Source organism: Echiichthys vipera (assembly GCF_963691815.1).
Source record: "Echiichthys vipera genome assembly, chromosome: 7".
NCBI lineage: Eukaryota > Metazoa > Chordata > Actinopteri > Perciformes > Trachinidae > Echiichthys > Echiichthys vipera.
The window spans coordinates 2,995,187-3,016,571 of record NC_139832.1 but is presented as its reverse complement, the minus strand read 5'-3'; the positions used below and the strand labels follow the sequence as shown (position 1 = coordinate 3,016,571).

The window sequence follows — 21,385 nt, the reverse complement described above, 5'->3', positions numbered from 1 at the left end:
CAGTTTAACATGCTCTTAGATTTACTGGACTGTCAAAGTGTTGACGTGTATTTTCCAAGTGTGTGCTTCAATAAATGTAAACAATAATTCCCAGTTATTACTTCGGGTCTTTGTGGATTTGTCCATCATTTGTCTCAGCGTTAATAACGTTCTCGCCCAAACTACTTTCTGAGATCTGGGAACACAGTGGCATCTCCAAGAGGTTGATTCTCCTGCAAATAGTGATTCCCATAGTACTGCCCTCTGTGGTTGGGTTCAACTAAGGGCGCGCTCACACTGTCCTTCTTCACCGGGGAAAAACAGGTTTTTCGGGTAAAGCCTAGTGCGTTTGACCAGTGTGAGTGCAACCGCTCCGCGCATAACTGCGGCCAGCTGGCCGTCCATAGCCCGTCTGAGAGAGGTGGGCTTTAGTAAAGCACGTTTGCACATGTACGAGCACGAGCGTGCACACGTGTACGAGCACGAGGCCTACGGCGGTTCTGACGTCATTTCCTGTGCGCCTGTTGGGACGTAGAAAAAAGAAGGAGGGACCATGCGCGGACATTTAAAACAATGGCGGTGAAAGGTTCACGTTGGTGTGATGCGGAGGTGGAGTGTTTACTGCAGATTTGGTCGATGAAAAGATTCAAAAACAGTCGACAAGACGCACAAAAACTCCGAGGTCTACGGAAAGATCTGGAAACAAAGCCACGCATCGCCATGACGTCATCAATGCGTGTGACGTGTTACGGCGTGATGACGTATAGGCAGCAAGAAGCATTCTCCGAGGCCCAGGTAGTGTGAGTACAAACGGGCCTGGAGGGGGGGACAAGGACCCTAAAGCACGGGGCACGGGACGGAGGAACAGTGGGAGGGCGCCCTTAGGGTAACACTAACCGCTGGGGAAACAGGACTGAGACACAACTGATTCTCTTGCTGTTCCTTGAATTTATCTGATGATTTCAGCGTCAGCCCTTAACGATAGAAGTTGTTGTCTCTCCAGTAATGAAGGTTAAAAAGTGTAGTAAAACAAACACATAATGTGTGTTTTTGATTGTTATTTTTTAGTCTGAAAGAAGTTTAAATAGCTCAAAATCTTAAAAATGCACCAGTGCATGAATATATAATGTTTTTGTCTGAAGTGTCTCCAATTAAGCCTGTGAATGTTCTCATGTGTCCAGGTCGTCGTTCTCCTCAAAGCAATTTCAGTCAAAAGCAACTGGACTTGGTTATTTGTCTAGGAAGACGTTTCAACTCTCATCCAAGAGGCTTCATCAGTTCATGTACGCATCTGACCAGGACCAGGACCAGGACCATGACCAGGCTGGGACTGGACCAGGACCAGGACCAGGCTGGGACGGGTCCAACTAACTGGTGTGGAGATCCAGGTATTTAACCTCTTACAAGGCCGATGATGTCACTGGAACCCTTTGGGGGTTAAATACCTGGATCTCACACCAGTTAGTTGGACCAGTCCCAGCCTGGTCCTGGTCCTGATCCAGTCCCAGCCTGGTCCTGGTCCTGGTCCAGTCCTAGACAAATAACCAAGCCAACCAAGTCCAGCTGCTTTTGACTGAAGTTGCTTTGAGGATGTCTCCATTTAAGCTTCTATTACCGGCATTTTTAATGATATTTGTTAATAATAATGTGCGTTATATGTTTGTTCTTTTGTTGTAACTTCATCTCAGTTAGACTTCCTTACTTAACTGTAGTAATGTCCACGCCGATGTGACATTATTACAGTTTGTCTGTGTGTAAATCCAGGTTTTCTAATGCTGCTAAAGGTTCAGAAGTGCATGAAAACAACAAAGGAACAGGGGGATGTTTTCTATCACGGTCGGTTAAGAAGTCAAACAAACTCTTTAATCAAACGTTTGATTAAAGCCGTGATTCATGCAACAGAAATCAATCATTCAGAGGTTTTTTTAAGAGAGAAAACATCTGTTTTCCATCCGCCATCATCAGGATCTGTGTACAAATGTAAATGTGATTCATCTCACACACGCTCGTCGCTGTTGGCTGCATGTGAACCGCGGTGTTTGTCCTCACACTGAGCTTCTGTTTCCTGCAGCGGCCTCTGCTTCCTGTTGGCACCGAGCGTCGACGACGATGGAGGTCAACGGCGGGCAGAGCCAGGCACCGCCGGGCAGCAGCCGGGCGGGACGCCAGCAGCAACGCAGCGACGCTAAATCTGACCCAGAATAAAGAGCAAGAGAGAGAGAGCGAGAGAGAGAGAGCGAGAGGCAGAGGGGTCAGGCCGGGACACGATGCCCGGGCCGCTGCCCTCTGCAACCTCAGAGCTTGAGTCGTCTGGGACCGAAGCCAGGATGCAGAGAGCTCTGAGTGATGGATGAGCTTCTATCTGAGGACATTAATCAGGTTATCAGACCACATCATGTGCGTGACGGGAGTGCGCTGCTGTCCGCTCCGCTGCCCTCCACGGTTCAAACTCACTGTGAATAATCTGCGTCCGTCAAAACCTCCAGCAGAAAAAAGTTAAAGAGCTACAATTCCTGCAGAATGAGTGACCTATTTTAAATCACGTCTCAAAACCTTTAACTGACGTCCGCTTGTCAAAGGGCACGGTGACCTCCCAAAACACGCCTACGGTCGTGACTCAAGGGCGCCCAGTCCTGACCACATTTCACACAAATGTCTGACCGGGTAAAAAGGATGATGTGATGACATTTTAGATCCAAAAGGTCCAAAGGTTTAACTTCACTGTGACATCGTAGTGTTGCATAACTCAGAGACGTTTGGTGTTCAGGAGGAGACCCTGAGTGAGACTGTAGAGTTCACCTCACACCTCGTCTTGAGTCCAATTTCTATCCAGCCCTTACACACTGTGTGTTCGAGCCTGGAGGGTTGTGTCACCCCTAACCAGTTAGCGCTGAGTGGGAGCATGGATGGATTACTGAATGGGTCTACCGAGCACAGGATGAAGCATAAAATTATCACAAAACTGATGAAAAACGACCACAAAGACGCAAAAAAGGACTATAGGGATACAAAACGACCTTGAAGAGATGCTTAATGACTGAAAATAGACATGAAACGCCAACAGAACCAAAAAAATTATGACAGAGACGCAAAATGATTAAAAATAGATGCAAAATGACCACAAAGAGAAAGAAAACAATGACATGGAAACGTAAAATGTGTACGAATAGATGCAAAATGACTACCAACAGATGCAAAACCACCACAAAAAGATGCAAAATGACTAAAAATAGATGCACAACCACCACAAAAAGATGCAAAATGACTAAAAATAGATGCACAACCACCACAAAAATACTAAAAATAGAAGCGAACCAGCACAAAAAGATGCAAAATGACTAAAAATAGATGCAAAACCACCACAAAAAAATGCTAAATGACTCAAACTGACCACAAAGAGAAACAAAATTACTACAAAATGACTTAAAGTCGACTCTTTCAATGTGGGCGTCTTGTTCCTACGTAGACAGAGGGGGGAGGGGGGGGGGGGTAGCTCTTACAGGTCTGTGCCCAGGGGCCCATTGACTCCCTCTATGATGATAGAGCCCTCCAGCGAGTGAGTCTGCATCAATGCAGGTTTACAAACCACACTCACGGTCACGTGCAGCACCTGGTGTGTGTTTGGAGGAAGAACACGGCACAGGCATCTTACGTCGCATTTATAGGAAACAAGTCTAGAAATTTGTTCATTGACGCTCGGTGTCGTCGATATTTACAGGAGGTGTTGAAAAAACCAAGTCGCTCATGAACGTCAGAGTGAAAAAAACAACAAAAGAAGAAGAAATGTCACCATCTTCTTTCTGTGCATCACATATTCTTGATATTTCTAATCGGGTTTAGTGAATCTTTGCATCTCATCTCATCTTCAGCCTCTTATCCGGGGTCAGGTCTCGGGGGCGGCAGCTTTAGCAGGGGACCCCAAACTTCCCTTTCCCGGGCCACATTAACCAGCTCTAACTGGGGGATCCTGAGGCGTCCCCAGGCCAGTGTGGAGATGTTATCTCTCCACCTGGTCCTGGGTCTTCCCCCGAGGCCTCCTCCCAGCTGGACGTGCCTGGAACACCTCCCTAGGGAGGCGCCCAGGGTTCATCCTTACCAGATGATCCTGAACCACCTCAACTGGCTCCTTTCAACGCAAAGGAGCAGCGGCTCTACTCCGAGTTCCTCACGGATGCTGAACTTCTAACGTTACGACTGTTGTTTCTGCGTCAGCGGGAGAGAAGCTGGTCAGGACACTTTGAGGCCTCAAACAGGAAGTGCGAGGGTAACGTTTAGCTCGGCCGTGTGTCGATGGTGACCCAAGATTTACGAAAGTCCCCCAAGATGATTAAGGTAAGACGACGGTTGAGGTTAGATGGTAACTACGTGGTCCTGTGACCCCTTTTGCTCTTCTCCCTTTGCTCTCCAGGTCGGCAGATAACAGCACAAACAAGCCTCGCTCTGATTGGCCGATGAAAGGCGAGGATTTGCTCGGACTGCGGGTCAGCGAGGTGACACACTCTGTTTTTACTACATGTGTGTGTGTGTTTTTATCCAAGCAGCTCTGCAGAGAAAGTAGGTCAGTCTAAATACAGCTTTTACACACACGCACACACACACACACACACACGCATGCATACACACACACACGCACGCACACGCTGGTGGGCTGAAGGGGTGATGTCATCGTTGGCGTGGTGGCGTTGACCCCGGGTTGACCCCTCATTTCCGCCCTGAATCTTCAGTTTTTACTTCATTTACTCATTTGAAAGATTCATTTATTAATAAATTAAGTAAAATATAAAATATAGTGACTTTCCCCTTAATGCACACATTCATTTATAATTTACAAATTCCAATTATTAAAGATTTAAGGTGTTTCTGATGATAAATGTGACGTCCGGAGACGTAAATAGACCTTTACACGACGTTCTTCCCACTTTGACTGATAATTAACAGATGAATAAAGGGATTGTTATATTGTGTGTTAGGGTTTGTGTTTATTAAAGATCATTTGTGTGATTTAAGGGTTTTTAAAACGCTCAAATGACAGAAAATCACCAAATAACATGAAAGCCAGTGTTGAATTTCCACTTTAATTGATAAAATTAAGAACGTTTTTAGGTATAAATTACAGATAACCCAATAAAATACTGTAATATTCTACTTCAGCCCTAAAAAATCCCATTCAAATGACATGTGTTCACTAATGGATACAACATTTAGAATTAAGATAATAAGAATTTAGTAATTGTCAGATGATAAATGAAGGGATTTAGTTTCATAAAATTCTGTTTATGGAGCAGAAACACAGTGAAATGTCCCTTTAATGAATAAAGCAACAGTCACTGAAGGAAAGGAAGTCATGCTGGGGTAAAGTTAGCAGTCCAGGCGTCCGATAAAGCCATTAATTAAGGATAAAACTCCAGATTATATGTGTTTTAGATGTGTGATAAGCTCAGCTCTGTGTTATTAAAGGACGAGAGAGTCGACCATCAGGAGGTGTGACGCCCTTGTCCCCCTCGAACTGAGCTCCAGAGCATTTGGTAAGTACAATTGTCCTGAAATATGGTGTTTAAATAAAGTTTTTCGTCCCAAAATTTCAGTCAGAAAACAAAGGTCTCCCCTCCTTTATGTCTCTGCACCCCCCCCCCCCAGAATAAGCAGACAATGATGTGTGACTCCCATGAATATTAAAGCAGCTTAGCGTTTCATTCTGCTTTTCCTTAACCAGTCAGATGTGTGACTTAATGTGTGTGTGTGTGTGTGTGTGTGTTTGTGTGTGTGTGTGTGTGTGTGTGTGTGTGTGTGTGTGTGTGTGTGTGTGTGTGTGTGTGTGTGTGTGTGTGTGTGTGTGTGTGTGTGTGTGTGTGTGTGTGTGTGTGTGTGTGTGTGTGTGTGTGTGTGTGTGTGTGTGTGTGTTCGGGGGGGGGGGGCGTGGCACAACACATTTCTCACCAGGCCCTGTGACAGCCGACCTCTGACCCCCTTAACTCGTCTCAATATGTTTCTTTCACATTGAAGTTTAAGTAGCGTGATCGGTGTTGTAGCGTCCAGGAGGCGGCTGGTGGCCGACGGTCGTTCATCATCAGAGCGCGTTGTGTTCAAAGACAAACCGCTGAAATAAAGAAATAAATCAGGCGGATCACAGGGGCCCTGATTCATAAAATGTTGCTGAAAGAAAACACAAAACCACCACCAAGAGACCAAAAATGACTATATGGATGCAAAACCAACAACGAAGAGATGCTTAATGACTTAAAATAGACAAAAATCACCACATAGAGAAAAGAAATTATGATAGACACACAAAAAGATGCAAAATGACTTAAATAGATACAAAATCACCACAAAAAGATGCAAAATGACTTAAATAGATACAAAACCACCACAAAAAGATGCAAAATTACTAAAAATAGATGCAAAACCACCACAAAAAGATGCAAAATGAATACAATTAGATACAAAACCACCACAAAAAGATGCAAAAATGTCTAAAAATAGATGCAAAACCACCACAAAAAGATGCAAAGTGACTAAAAATAGATACAAAACCACCACAAAAGATGCAAAATTACTAAAAATAGATGAAAAACCACCACAAAAAGATGCAAAATGTCTAAAAATAGATGCAAAACCACCACAAAAAGATGCAAAGTGACTAAAAATAGATACAAAACCACCACAAAAGATGCAAAATTACTAAAAATAGATGCAAAACGTCCATAATTTCACTGCTGAAATAAATCAGGCTGATCTACACACAGACGTTGATCTTTGTTATCATGGAGCATCCCTTTGGGTTTCTTCTAATATGTTTATTCAGCATTATATTTATTGAAGTTATGGTTTTAAAAGGTCTTAAACTACCGGCGTTCTCCTTATCGAAGGTGCAGCGTGGATCTCAAAGAAACCAGAGGAGCCCTGTCGTACACGTTACTTGTTGTGGCCCCTTTAAAGTCCGAGGGCCCCGGGGAAAAGATGGATGTCAGCCGGTCTGCGACACTTTGTTGTTGTGCGCTCAGTTGTGTAACAGCAACTCCCTCCACCTCGCCGTTCTCTCCAGAGGTCAAAGGTCAGAGGGCGTGCAGGGTCGTCTGGAGACATGAGACTGACAGTATCATACATTCATACAACTATCATCTGTTTAGATTTACTATTTCATTCATTCTTTTTCTTTTCTTAAGGCCTTTAAAACGTCTATTATTATTTATTCCTGCCGTGTTAATTTATTCTTTTCACTTTTTAAAGTATTCAGTTTTTCCCCCCTCAATCAATCACCAGGAAGAGCAGCTGTTAACTCTCACACATCATATATAAGATAACATAATAAGATCTGATTACCTGCGAAAAACTAGGACACAATCATTAATAATACACATTTTAATAATAGGGTGCAGCCACCACCAATCATGAAAAAGCAATTTTTAAAACAAAAGAAGCAAAATGATTAAAAATAGATGCAAAACCACCACAAAAAGATGCAAAATGTGTAAAAATAGATGCAAAACCACCACAAAAAGATGCAAAATGATTAAAAATAGATGCAAAACCACCACAAAAAGATGCAAAATGTCTAAAATGAGATGCAAAACCACCACAAAAGACACAAAATGACTAAAAATAGATGCAAAACAATCACAAAAAGATGTAAACAATCACAGAAAGATGCAAAATGACTAGAAATAGATGCAAAACCACCACAAAAAGATGCAAAATGACTGAAAATAGATGCAAAACCACCACAAAAAGATGCAAAATGATTAAAAATAGATGCAAAACCACCAGAAAAAGTTGAAAAATGAATAAAAATAGATGCAAAACCCCCACAAAAAGATGCAAAATGTCTAAAATTAGATGCAAAACCACCACAAAAGACACAAAATGACTAAAAATAGATGCAAAACAATCACAAAAAGATGTAAACAATCACAGAAAGATGCAAAATGACTAGAAATAGATGCAAAACCACCACAAAAAGATGCAAAATGATTAAAAATAGATGCAAAACCACCACAAAAAGATGCAAAATGTGTAAAAATAGATGCAAAACCACCACAAAAAGATGCTAAATTACTAAAAATAGATGCAAAACCACCACAAAAAGATGCAAAATGTGTAAAAATAGATGAAAACCACCACAAAAAGATGCAAAATGATTAAAAATAGATGCAAAACCACCACAAAAAGATGCAAAATGTGTAAAAATAGATGCAAAATCAACACAAAAAGACACAAAATGACTAAAAATAGAAATACCTAAACATGTGATAAAAATCAAGCGGCTCAGAAAGTTTCTAAATAACCAAAATAGTAAATTAAATATATTTTTACCAATTACTCTTTATGTAAAAATGGTGTTTTTAATTTCCCATGTGTTTATTTCCGGGTTCTGACGTCACCGTTCCAAACAGACCTACGTCACTGACGGGTAACTCGACGCCGCCATCTTGTGTCCGTTAAACGTTACCGTTGACTCAGCGGCGGCGGTGGGGAGTAGGAGGAGGTGCGTGGAGCTCCTCCTCCCGGGGAAGGCTGAACTTCAGACCGGGCACTGAAGAACGACCGTCGGTCCGTGGTCTCCGTTAAATCACACACATTCAGGTAACGTTTAGGTACCACACCGGGAGATAACACCGACCGACAAGACGTCAAAGCCCGCAGACGGAGCTCCGCCGTCCCTCGGTGGTTCAGACCTTCACACACGTAAGCGACGTTTCTCTTCTGTTCAAAGTAAAAACGATAAAAGTTTAACTTCAGTAAAAGTTTGTAGTTCATGTTTAATCAGTAAAATGTCGCGTTACAAATAAAGTAAAGTCTTCTGTGACTGTTTTACTGTTTAAGGTGATTTATTACCTGTTTATTAAACGTGTTAGTTCAGGCTAAGCAGTGTTTCACCACACACTGATTTAAAATACAAGGTTTCTCTGCAGCTTAGGTCATTTACATGATACTTTCTATACTAAAACCCCTAAAAACAGCAACAAAATGACTAAAAATAGATACAAAATCATCACTTAAAGATGCAAAATGATTAAAAATAGATGCAAAATAACTAAAAATAGATGCAAAATGACTTAAATAGACCCAAACCACCACAAAAAGATGCAAAATTATCAACAATAGATGAAAACCACCCCCAAAAGATGTTGAATGACTTAAATTAGATGAAAATCACCACAAAAAGATGCAAAATCACTTCAAATAGAAGCAAAACCGGCACAAAAAGATGCAAAATGACTAAAAATAGATTCAAAACCACCAAAATAGATGCAAAATGACTAAAAATAGATGCAAAACCACCACAAAAAGATGCAAAATGACTAAAAATAGATGCAAAACCACCACAAAAAGATGCATTATGACTAAAAATAGATGCAAAACCACCACAAAAAGATGCAAAACCACCACAAAAAGATGCATAATGACTAAAATAGGATGCAAAACCACCACAAAAAGCTGCAAAACCACCACAAAAAGATGCAAAATGTTTAAAAATAGATGAAACCACCACATTAATTTTACATTTTTTTGTATTAGAAATTTCTTTGAACCTGATTTGAACAAGCCAATGAGCTATACACTACTCAAATACGCCCACAATGCACCTGAAAGTGACATTTCCTGTATAATAAGTTTCTTTTAATATGCACATTAGCTCCATACTTGCACAAAAAGACGCAAAATGCCTTTCATTAGATGCAAAACCACCACAAAAAGATGCAAAATTACTTAAAATAGATACAAAACCAGCAGAATTTCCCTGCTGAAATGAATCAGGCTGATCTACACACAGACATTTATCTTTGTTATCATGGAGCATCATCAATTTGGGTTTTCTTCTAATACTGTATATTTATTATGTTTATTGAAGTAATGGTGTTAAAATGCCTTAAACTTCAAATCACATTCTGACCAGTAAAAATGTCATTATGGATATGTACAACTGCATTTTTACCGGTACGAATTACATTACAGATATCCAGAATGTCCATTCCTGACATCTCAAATGTAATTGTGGATATCAGAAGTTATTTGTTTTAGAAAGTAGCCTTCTGAGCACCTTTTGTAGAGTCATATTATTGCAAAATCATCTGTAATCTGTGGCTTTTTCCCTTAAAAATCACAGTTGCTACAAGTCTTTAAAATCCAGAACCTCTACATAGTGTTTATTAAACAGTGCACTAAGTAGGGAATGACCAAATGAGATTTCGGACACTACGTCCTCCGGGTATGTGTGTGACGGCTGCGGGTGCGTAGAGCATCGTGTAAACAAAGTTTTAGAGTCTGTTTATGATACAAACCTGCACTCAGGAGGACGGTAGAAGGTTGTATTTATGTTGCAAATTAAGTTTAATGTCAAATCCCGAATAAACAGAGTAACGATTTCGACCGAGCCTCAGTTTTGTTATTGTGTTGTATTTTGTATTTAGTGTCTGCTCGGGTCGGGATGGACAGGAAACAGCGTTGTGTGAAGCTGTCGGTCCAGCCGTCCAGAGGGCTCATGGATGAGAAGTTCATCGTCCTGGTCCAGAACTTCCTCCCCGGTTCCCAGCTAACCGTTCACGCCCTCTACCACTGCGAAGACGGACACACTTGGGAGGCGTTCGCTCACTACGTCGCCGACACCGCTGGGAATGTGAACGGTACACGCTTCAATGCCTAGACCATGAAAATTTAAGTCATCAACATGAGAAATAATGTTTCATACCTTTTCACTTCACAGTTTCAGAGGATCCCAGTCTGGGCGGGACGTATTCTGGGGTTGAGCAGATGGGTTTACTGTGGAGCCTGAGACCAGTTCCAGGCAGCAAACCTGCGCTCAGGTAGGACAACAAGGGCAAAGCTGTAGAACCGCATCGATCACATACACCAGGGCTATTCAACTTGTGACCCCCGGGGGATATTTACGGGCCCTTTTGAGTAGAAGCCTATGTCAGAAAGTAACTCCTGGCCATAGTGACCGATGTTAACTGCTGTCCTCTATCGCATCTCCGGCACACTGGGAGACTTCGACGCTTCCTGTAGGCGTGCGGCCAATGCATGCTCCTCTCTGCAACAGCTCGTCAAGCTCCGCTTCGCGCCCGTTGTTGTTCTGGCAAACGTGTCAGTCTGGTTAAATCACGTCCAAAATGTCTCTTCCTACTTTGAAGAAATGAAACATTGAGTGTTAACTGTGGTACGAGCGTATATTGGTGTGTTTAGAGAATAATTTTATTAACCCCTAATATGTTTCATTTGCAAAAATCTCAATTGTTAAAGTAACTAGTAACAGAAAGAACGAGGACACGTTTCTGGCACTTCCTGATTGGATCCTGATTGGTCGCTGTGGTTGGGGCTCGATCAATGATCAGAGCCGAGTCTTTTCCCATCATCCCTCAGGATGAGGAAGATGAATGTCCAGACTCCCATGGAGGTCACAATCTCGGCGTACCAGGGTCATCAGACCAAAGGCTTTGTGGATCAGGTGCCTCTGGCCAGTGTCTTGGTGGAGCGCTGGTACATGGCGCCTGGCGTCCGCAGGATCCCGATCACAGAGGGCGGACTGACCGCGACCCTGTTCCTCCCCTCAGGTAGGATGTCACACCATGTAAATTAACCTAGTTCAGCATTAGTTAGTTGTGACTGGATGATAGGAAACACTCTGGTGTTTGACTCCTCTGAAGGACCGGGACCTTTCCCCGGCCTCCTGGACCTGTGGGGGGGTGGAGGGAAGTTGGTGGAGTACCGCTCGGCGCTGCTGGCCTCCTACGGCTTCGCGTCCCTGGCCCTGGACTACTTGACACCTAAAGTCACCATAGAAACGGGGAAGATGGTGGACAACCAGTACATTGAGGTAAACCGCCGTTTTGTGTGAGTGAACCGTGGAGTTTCTCTTCACATCCAGGGGAAAAAATCGCCTCAATGTCAAAAACTAAAATCATCTACGCAGAGGGGACGTTTGGAGTTTTAGAAATAACTCATAAAGTCATAAAAGTTTCTATGAAATTTAATATTTTTTCCACATTTTTCCGACTTTTCTTTTGTGTTGTTCAGTTTCACTACAATGGTTTCTCTGGTCGTTCACTCCACCAATAATTACATTGTGTTGAATTGCTTTCTAATTATACATTTATGTATTTCTTCATTTAGGGCGCACTCCCACTGTCCTTCCGCACCGTGCTTTAGGGTCCTTGTCCCCCCCTCCAGGCCCGTTTGTACTCACACTACCTGGGCCTCGGAGAATGCTTCTTGCTGCCTATACGTCATCACGCCGTAACACGTCACACGCATTGATGAGGTCATGGCGATGCGTGGCTTTGTTTCCAGATCTTTCCGTAGACCTCTGAGTTTTTGTGCGTCTTGTCGACTGTTTTTGAATCTTTTCATCGACCAAATCTGCAGTAAACACTCCACCTCCGCATCACACCAACGTGAACCTTTCACCGCCATTGTTGTTTTTGTCAAATGTCCGCGCATGGTCCGTCTTTTCTTTTTATATATGTCCCAACAGGCGCACATAAATGACGTGAGAGCTGCCGTAGGCCTCGTGCTCGTGCTCGTACACGTGCAAACGCGCTCTACAAAAGCCCACCTCGCTCAGACGGGCCGTGGACGGCCAGCTGGCCGCAGCTAGGTGCGGAGCGGTTGCACTCACACTGGTCAAACGCACTAGGCTTTACCTGTGAAACTCTTTCTGGCCCGGTACGGAAGGACAGTGTGAGTGCGCCCTAAATGACACTAAACCAGGATTTAATCTTCACACCACCGTGCACACTTAATTCTCTTCTAGACCATGGGTGTCAAAGTGATCCAGTAAAGAGTCGCTGTGGCTGCAGGTTTTCATTCCAACCAATCAAAAACACACCTGGTCCAACAAATCAACTGTGTGAAGACAGTTCAGGTGATTGAGTAAGTCGAGTCAGGTGTGTTTTTGATTGGTTGGAATGAAAACCTGCAGCCACACGGCCCTTTACTGGATCAGATTGACACCCCTGCTTTCAGCAATAAAATCCAAATAGCAGAAACGGCCGCAGACTCGGTCCGATCATGGAGTCTGAAGTGCATCCTGGATACTAAACAATCATTTATTTTGGGTGGGAGACAGATAGTGTGTCTTTGTGTCGGGTTCATGTGGGGTTATCTACGTTTAAACGCATTAACTGCAGACACCAGCCTCTGTGATCTTTGCGTGTTTATGTGTCAATAAAGCCATAAAAAGCTGGTTCATTCACCTTGATTTACAGTAGATTTCTTCTTCTTCGTTGGTGCAACTGGATTTAAATTATTCCCACTTCTCTACTTTAATAATGTCAGAACATTGTACAAATGTCGCCTGAGCTTCCACGGCTTCAAATCAACGATTAACCCCGGTTGTATGATATGTTCATAGCTGTTAACCAGGTTAGACAGCAGCAGCAGTTCTGATTGGACGCAGGAGAGGCTAGTAAAGTAAATGATAAGTTAAATTGTTTGTACAGTGTACCTCTGTGTTTTCAAGTGTGTGTGACCACAATAATTACCGCCTTGTGTGACATTTTAAAGTTTACCTTGACCTTAACTTTGAAACGAAGGCAATGAAACGGAAACTCAGGGGTCGTTTATTCATTTACAGAAATTTCAGTCAAACGCAGCTGGACTTGGTTGTTTGTCTTGGAAGACGTTTCACCTCTCATCCAAGAGGCTTCATCAGTTCATTTAGGGCGCACTCCCACTGTTTCTCCGTCCCGTGCCCCGTGCTTTAGGGTCCTTGTCCCCCCCTCCAGGCCCGTTTGTACTCACACTACCTGGGCCTCGGAGAATGCTTCTTGCTGCCTATACGTCATCACGCCGTAACACGTCACACGCATTGATGACGTCATGGCGATGCGTGGCTTTGTTTCCAAATCTTTCCGTAGACCTCTGAGTTTTTGTGCGTCTTGTCGACTGTTTTTGAATCTTTTCATCGACCAAATCTGCAGTAAACACTCCACCTCCGCATCACACCAACGTGAACCTTTCACCGCCATTGTTTGAAATGTCCGCGCATGGCCCCTCCTTCTTTTTTCTATGTCCCAACAGGCGCACAGGAAATGACCTCAGAACCGCCGTAGGCCTCGTGCTCGTACACGTGCGCACACTCGTGCTCGTACATGTGCAAACGTGCTTTACTAAAGCCCACCTCTCCCAAATGGGCCGTGGACGGCAAGGTTTACCTCTACAATAGTGAGGCACGTTAAAGGGATAGTCAGGCTTTTTTCTAAGTGTGTTTGATGACGGTTAGCAGGCCGCTAGTTCGGAGAAGCCGACACAGAAAAACGTTAAACTATGGGTAATTATGGAAAAGCACTAAAATCCAACTAAACTAAATCCTGATTCTGTGAACCGTGTCTGCAGAAGGCCTATAAAGTCCTGGAGCAGCACCCGCAGATCCTCGGCAGCAGGATCGCCATGGTGGGTCTGTCCTTCGGCACCAGCGTCACCCTTAAAATGGCGGTTTACTCCCAAGTCATAAAGGTAAGACAGCATTTATTTCTGTTATTATTGATTTTTCTTGCCCGTTAGGAGGCTTTTTAGGTTCTGTCAGAGCTGTAAATGTGATGTATATTAATTTAAAGTGCGTGCGTGCGTGCGTGCGTGCGTGCGTGCGTGCGTGCGTGCGTGCGTGCGTGTCTGTGCTCGCGTGTGTGTGTGGTCCCCCAGCTCAGGTGTGCAGTGTGCATCAGTGGCAGTCATGTGCAGCCGGTCGACGGATCTCTGGAACAAATTATGGCTTTCTTTGACAAGTACGTGGATTTTCAACTTTAATTTTCTTTAAGGTTTTTGTTTAACAACTCAACATGGGCTGCACAATAAAAAAACAAACACATTATTATTTTTTTGGTAAATTGAGACGATCACTAAAAGAACTGTACTTCAAAATGTAACTATGCCTTTTGTGGAATCAAGAAGCGAATCTACCCCCAGTCTTGGTTCATACCCTCACCTGTGGTCATGAAAGCTGGGTCAGGACCCAAAGAACCAGGTCGCGGGCCGAAATGTGTTTCCTCAGGAGGGGGTCTGGAGTCTCCCTTAGAGAGAGGGGGAGAAGTTCAGCATCCGTGAGGAACTCGGAGTAGAGCCGCTGCTCCTTTGCGTTGAAAGGAGCCAGTTGAGGTGGTTCAGGATCATCTGGTAAGGATGAACCCTGGGCGCCTCCCTAGGGAGGTGTTCCAGGCACGTCCAGCTGGGAGGAGGCCTCGGGGAAGACCCAGGACCAGGTGGAGAGAGTAGATCTCCACACTGGCCTGGGAACGCCTCAGGATCCCCCACTTAGAGCTGGTTAATGTGGCCCGGGAAAGGGAAGTTTGGGGTCCCCTGCTAAAGCTGCTGCCCCCGCGACCCGACCCCGGATAAGAGGCTGAAGATGAGATGAGATGAAGAAGCAATTCCTTGTATTTAAGCAGTGTACTGGAAGCAGCAGAACTGAGTACACTTTAATATTTGTTTTATGTATCGTCATCATCATGTGTGGTGGCAACATTACAGTTGACATGTTTGGGCCTCAAAACACAAGGCAAACACTTTCTTTCCCGCCTCCTCGTCACCGCTGCAGACACACGGAGACATTGTGCATCTTTGCAAAAGCATGATTCACTGTATAGCTGGTGATATAAGCGTGACGCGGCTCCATTTCTGTAAATATCCTGTGACAAGTATGACTAAACGCCACTGCCTCATCACTACGTCACACCAGCTGCTGTGACTGTTGTCAGCCTTGTTGTGTGCGTTCTGATGATCGCCCTTCCCTGCAGGGAAGACTCAAATAAACTCACACGTAGAAGCCAATCTTTTGTCTTTTCGTCTTTATCGATTGTCTCTTTTTAATCGTTATTTCCTGCAACACACGTTTTTGCATATTTTCCTCGACTCGTGCAGCCCTCAACTCAACTCCTACTCATCCTTTAGATTTTAAAAACCCTGTAATCTGTCCTCGAGCGCCAATCTCAAGACAAACATCTGTTTTTTTTTTGTCTAATCAGAAACAAAAGTAAGATTTTCATTGACGATGACAACAGTGTGATCATGCGAGATCTGCTGCTGCCCATCCCCGACGACCCCTCGCTCAAAGTAGACGTGAGTATCTCCTCATACAGTTAACTTTTCTGTTTTTTGGGTCTCAAATGCTCTTTTGTTTGGTTATGGTGTTTTTTTTCCTTGGTAATACAATTTCTGGGCTACACGGTGGTGTAGTGGTTGGCACTGTCTCCTCACAGCGAGTAGGATCCACGTTCGACTCCCGGCTGGGGCCCTTCTGTGTGGAGAAATAACCAATGAAGCTGCTTTAGAGCGAGCAGAACTAAAAACTGTAGGTTAAAACTCAACAGAGCAAGAAGAATAAACATAAAACCTCAAATAATCAATGAAGCTGCTGTTCCTGGTGTGTAAATGCACAATGTGAACACCTTTTTATATTTATATATTGAATATATTACATTTATAAATCTTTTATTCATTCATTCATCTTCTACCACTTGTCCCTATCGGGGTCCGGGGGGGGCTGGAGTCGATCCCAGCTGACATTGGGGCCCAACCTGGACAGGACGCCACTCTATCGCAGGACACATTCATACTCACATTCACACCTACAGGGAAATTTAGAGTCATCAATGAACCGAACACCTGCACGTCTTTGGACTGTGGGAGGAAACCGGAGAAAACCCACGCAGACACGGGGAGAACATGCAGACTCCACACAGAAGGGCCTGGGTTCGAACCGGGAACCCTCTTGCTGTGAAGCAACAGTGCTAACCACCAATGCCGCAGCACATAAATCTGTTATTTGTGGTTAATTTCTCAGTAATGTCTCAAAAATCCACATCTAAATAACTCCAGAGGTGGTGAGCAGAGAATAAAAGCTGAGACGCTGCTTCTGTTTGTCTCTGAGCAGGTGGGGCGACTCCAGTGTCCTCTGATGCTGATTGTTGGGGAGGACGATCAGAACTGGCCGGCCTCTGAGTGTGCAATGGACGTGAGTTTACTGACACCCTGACGACACGACGCTCTGTAAATGTTTAACGTGGGGCATTAAGTGTGTGTCCAAAACGAGCAGGAAGTTGTTGGAGAAGGTGGATATCCACGTTTGCGAAGCGTGGCGTCTAAGGGCGCTCTCACACTGTGCATCTGTACCGTGCCCAAACAGGTTTCACGGGTAAAGTCTAGTTCCTTTGACCAGTGTGAGAGCAACCGTACCGCGCCTAGGAGCAGCAAGCTTGCCGTCCACGGCCCGTTTGGGAGAGGTGGGCTTTAGTAAAGCACGTTTGCACGTGTACGAGCACGAGCGTGCGCACGTGTACGAGCACGAGGCCTACGGTGGTTCTGAGGTCATCTTATGTGTCTACGGAAAGATTTGAAAACAAAGCCACGCATCGCCATGACGTCATCAATGCGTGTGACGTGTTACGGCGTGATGACGAATAGGCAGCAAGAAGCATTCTCCGAGGCCCAGGTAGTGTGAGTACAAACGGGCCTGAAGGGGGGGACAAGGACCCTAAAGCACGGGGCGCGGGACGGAGGAACAGTGGGAGTGCGCCCTAAAAGTGCAAATATGAAGCTAAACTTGGATCACGCAATGAAACCTCAAGAAATTCTGTTTTTTCTTCCTGTTTCCAGATGAAGGAGATGATGGAGCGGGCGGGGAATAGCCACCTGTTGACTGTCCTGTCGTACCCGAAGGCCGGTCACCTGATCGAACCTCCATTCACGCCGTTCGCCCGCGCCAGCACCTTTAAATCGGCCGGCTCCAGTCAAAAGAGTAGGTTCACCTCCCGACTGGGAAGCTGCATCTCTGAACGGTTCTGAGTTAAGGCTTTCCAGATCATTTTGACGGTTGTCTGCTTCCTGTTTGTCTTTCGCAGTAGTGTCTCTGTGGGGCGGAGAGTTGGCGGAACACTCCCGCGCTCAGGAGGACGCCTGGAGGAAGATGCTGCTTTTTCTGAGGGAGAATCTGTACGGCGGCGCAAACTGTGGGGCGACGTCGTTTTCCCACCTGTAACCGAGGAGAGACAGCTGATGATTACACTGTCGCTAAGTGGGAAGAGCTTCATCGGGCGCTTCTCAGGAAGTAAATGTACCGTAGATAACGTGACTCACGGTTGACTACAGCTGTGATGGACCTGTGATTTTCCTGATTTAATCATCAGAAGCAAAGATGAATTACAGTTACAGAAAATGTTTTTCTTCAAGGAAAATGCTGCGGTGCCCCGTTCCACCTGTAAGGCCAGACTCAACAATACTGTATATAATAACTATAATAATAATAAGTGCAACTTGTTGCTGCTTATGGGCGAATTGTTGGGTCTCTGTAAATCATAAATTGAGGTCTGTCTGGTTTTACCTCCTCTATAGACGAATCCAGCGACCCGTTTGTGTGTTTCCCCATCTAGCTGGGCCGCCATTACTGCGGTAGCGTGTCCCTCCATGGGCGCTGTCATTAGAAGCGCACTGTTTCTACTTTTACCTGTACTTTTTATGCAGCTTTACTTTTGTCAACGATGTCTAGGAAGTCGTGAAGAACCTGTGTAATTCTCCGCTGCTCCGACAGCAGTGGGAAACTTCAACTTCGGAAACAAACTGAATGAACAACACAGACCTTTACCTCACAGAGAGCGCCCCTGTCTGAGGCCGTACGGTCTATATGGATTCAAACCTTTACCTCACGGAGAGTGCACCTGTCTGAGGCCGTACGGTCTACATGGATTCAAACCTTTACCTCATGGAGAGTGCCCCTGTCTGAGGCCGTACGGTCTACATGGATTCAAACCTTTACCTCATGAAAAGCGCCCCTGTCTGACGCCGTACGTGTAACTGTCAAGTATCTGAGTTCACCAGTGATAGAGGTAAATAATTAAAGTTCTCTTCATGAGGTAAAGGTTTGTGAAGGTTGTAGAGAAGGAGAAAGAAAACAACCACTGCATAAACACAGGAGAGCTAACTCCTCAGGCCTGGACTCTGCTGCCCACTTACACCTCAAGGAGAAAGCCCACTCCTTTGATGACAACAATGTCCACATCCTGGACAGAGAGGACAGATGGTTTGAAAGAGGAGTAAAAGAAGCATCTATTTAAAAGTAGAGAAACCATCGTTAAACAGAGGAGGAGGTCTGAGACACCACCTATCTCCAATTTACAATGCTGCCCTTTCATCCCTTCATTCAACAATCCAACCTCAAAGAACAACTGTTCACAAAAGGCCTCCTGTGACTCCAACGACTGTCGTTTAGACTCAATAGAGCACTAACCAAGTCCAGACCTACTTCCACCAACGACTGGACCAGGACCAGGACCAGGCTGGGACTGGCCCAGCACTAACGAAGTCCAGACCAACTTCCCACCAACGACTGTCACTCTAACGACGGCCGTCGGCACTTGGAGCACAAAGGGTTCCAGTGACATCATCGGCCTTGTGAGAGGTTAAATACCTGGATCTCACACCAGTTAGTTAGACCAGTCCCAGTCCTGGTCCTAGTCCTGGTCCTGGTCCAGTCCCAGCCTGGTCAGATGCGTACATGCACTGATGAAGCCTCTTGGATGAGAGGTGAAACGTCTTCCTAGACAAATAACCAAGTCCAGTTACTTTTGACTGAAGTTCCTTTGGGGATAACGACGACCTGGACACATGAGAACATTCACAGGCTTGTTGTAGAAAAGTTCACTTCTAACGACAGCTCCCATTCAATCACGCGCATACCGCAGCAAAGGAGGCTTGTTCACCTCCGGTACCTCGCAGGATTCGTCTATATGTAAAGTGCCTTAAGATAACTTTTGCTATGATTTGGCACTGTAAATAAAATTGAACTGAATTGAATTGGCGGAGGTGGGCTGTCCCCGGTTAGAGGCCTAATCCTGCCCCAACATCATTGTCAGAGATGGCGTCGTCTGACTCCGGTGGAGCAGCCCCCCCTCCCCGCAGCAGACAGTGAGGCGTCATAAATGATCATGAAGTATAACGCACTTATAAAGCAGCTCAAGGAAGCCATCGTTCCAGATCATCCTTATGATTATTCTGATTACGCTGTGATTTTAAATAAATAAAAAACTAAATCTGCAACCGTATTCCTGTTTACGATCATTTACAAGATGTGTGTGGTGAGTTTAAACGTAATACAGTGCAGGTCCAGGCTACTTTTATTCAAACCACAGGCGTCCAGCTCGATGCGTCGCCTTCTTTCTGTTGTGAACGGTTTCATTTTATCAGAGGAAGTTTCCAAACCAGCCGCCATGTTGGTCTGTTTTAAAGTCCCGGAGCTGGCGGCCCACGAGTAAAGGCTTCATCCAATCGGGTGCAGCAGTTGGTCAGTGTAGCCCGTTTCCTCAGGAGAAATTAATAACTGCTCGTGACATCCAATCAAACGTGCAAAAAAACAAAAACATAACGCCCCTTTGGACACAGAGAATCGGAGCAGCGGGGGCGGAGCTGCAGTCGCTCTACCGCACCGTTGTGACGAAAAGAGAGCTGAGGAAGGCAAAGCTCTGGATCTACCGCTCAGCCCTGGTTCCTACCCTCACCTGTGGTCATGAAAGCTGGGTCAGGACCCAAAGAACCAGGTCCAGGTCCGAGCGTCTGAATGTGTTTCCTCAGGAGGGGGTCTGGAGTCTCCCTTAGAGAGAGGGGGAGAAGTTCAGCATCCGTGAGGAACTCGGAGTAGAGCCGCTGCTCCTTTGCGTTGAAAGGAGCCAGTTGAGGTGGTTCAGGATCATCTGGTAAGGATGAACCCTGGGCGCCTCCCTAGGGAGGTGTTCCAGGCACGTCCAGCTGGGAGGAGGCCTCGGGGAAGACCCAGGACCAGGTGGAGAGATTAGATCTCCACACTGGCCTGGGAACGCCTCGGGATCCCCCAGTTAGAGCTGGTTAATGTGGCCCGGGAAAGGGAAGTTTGGGGTTCCCTGCTAAAGCTGCTGCCGCCGCGACCCGACCCCGGATAAGAGACTGAAGATGAGATGAGATGCAAAACAAATGGGTATTTTTTTATAAGCCAAAAGAAGTTTCATGCACTGGTTAATTTTTACGATTTTCATCAATTTGATTCGTCTTTTTTCAGACTGGTGGAAAGAAAACAACCAAAAAAGCTATTTATGTTTGTGTCTGTAGAAAGTTAACATTAGAAAGTCCCTCATTTGCATATTTTCACACTTCAGGAATCTATTTATTGGTGATTTACACATTTTCTGTCCTGCAAAACATCTTTAAAGGTCTTTTTTTACCTCCATCTCAGCACTTAACACTCACCAAACTTCCCAGTTTCACTTTGTACAGTCTGAAGACTTTGTTTGCATCATAACAGCCTCTTTATGCAACATTTAACTCATGAAAACATGGAGAACGTGATGATTTTAAGGCTGATTTATTGAGAGATAAAAACAGATTGCTGTAAAACCTTTGTCGACAGAATGAAACAAGAGTTTTGAACTTGGCTTTTGAACATTTATGT

The 21,385-nt window shown here is 44.8% G+C and overlaps 1 protein-coding gene across 2 annotated transcripts; it reads left to right on the top strand.

Moving 5' to 3' along the window:
- Nucleotides 1-8,454: 8,454 nt before the first annotated feature.
- On the top strand, nt 8,455-19,928 carry LOC310949242 (acyl-coenzyme A thioesterase 1-like). 2 transcript variants are annotated; one of them, XM_083916607.1, is made up of 11 exons: nt 8,455-8,664; nt 10,392-10,604; nt 10,685-10,784; nt 11,341-11,531; nt 11,625-11,794; nt 14,314-14,433; nt 14,620-14,702; nt 15,939-16,032; nt 16,847-16,927; nt 17,569-17,710; nt 17,814-19,928. In XM_083916607.1, exons 2-11 carry the CDS (start codon nt 10,409-10,411, stop codon nt 17,948-17,950), a joined length of 1,314 nt encoding a protein of 437 aa, XP_083772733.1. In that variant the 5' UTR covers nt 8,455-8,664; nt 10,392-10,408; the 3' UTR covers nt 17,951-19,928. The 2 variants fall into 2 exon arrangements, with proteins under 2 accessions (XP_083772733.1, XP_083772734.1); XM_083916608.1 differs by lacking the exon at nt 16,847-16,927.
- The last annotated feature ends 1,457 nt before the right edge of the window (nt 19,929-21,385 follow it).

Excerpts from the sequence above, each read along its gene's own strand:
- LOC310949242 (XM_083916607.1), top strand. The coding sequence starts at position 10,409 with ATGGACAGGAAACAGCGTTGTGTGAAGCTGTCGGTCCAGCCGTCCAGA. Across the intron at positions 11,532-11,624 it reads GACCCTGTTCCTCCCCTCAG|GACCGGGACCTTTCCCCGGC; the intron begins GTAGGATGTCAC and ends ACTCCTCTGAAG. Across the intron at positions 17,711-17,813 it reads GGCCGGCTCCAGTCAAAAGA|TAGTGTCTCTGTGGGGCGGA; the intron begins GTAGGTTCACCT and ends TGTCTTTCGCAG.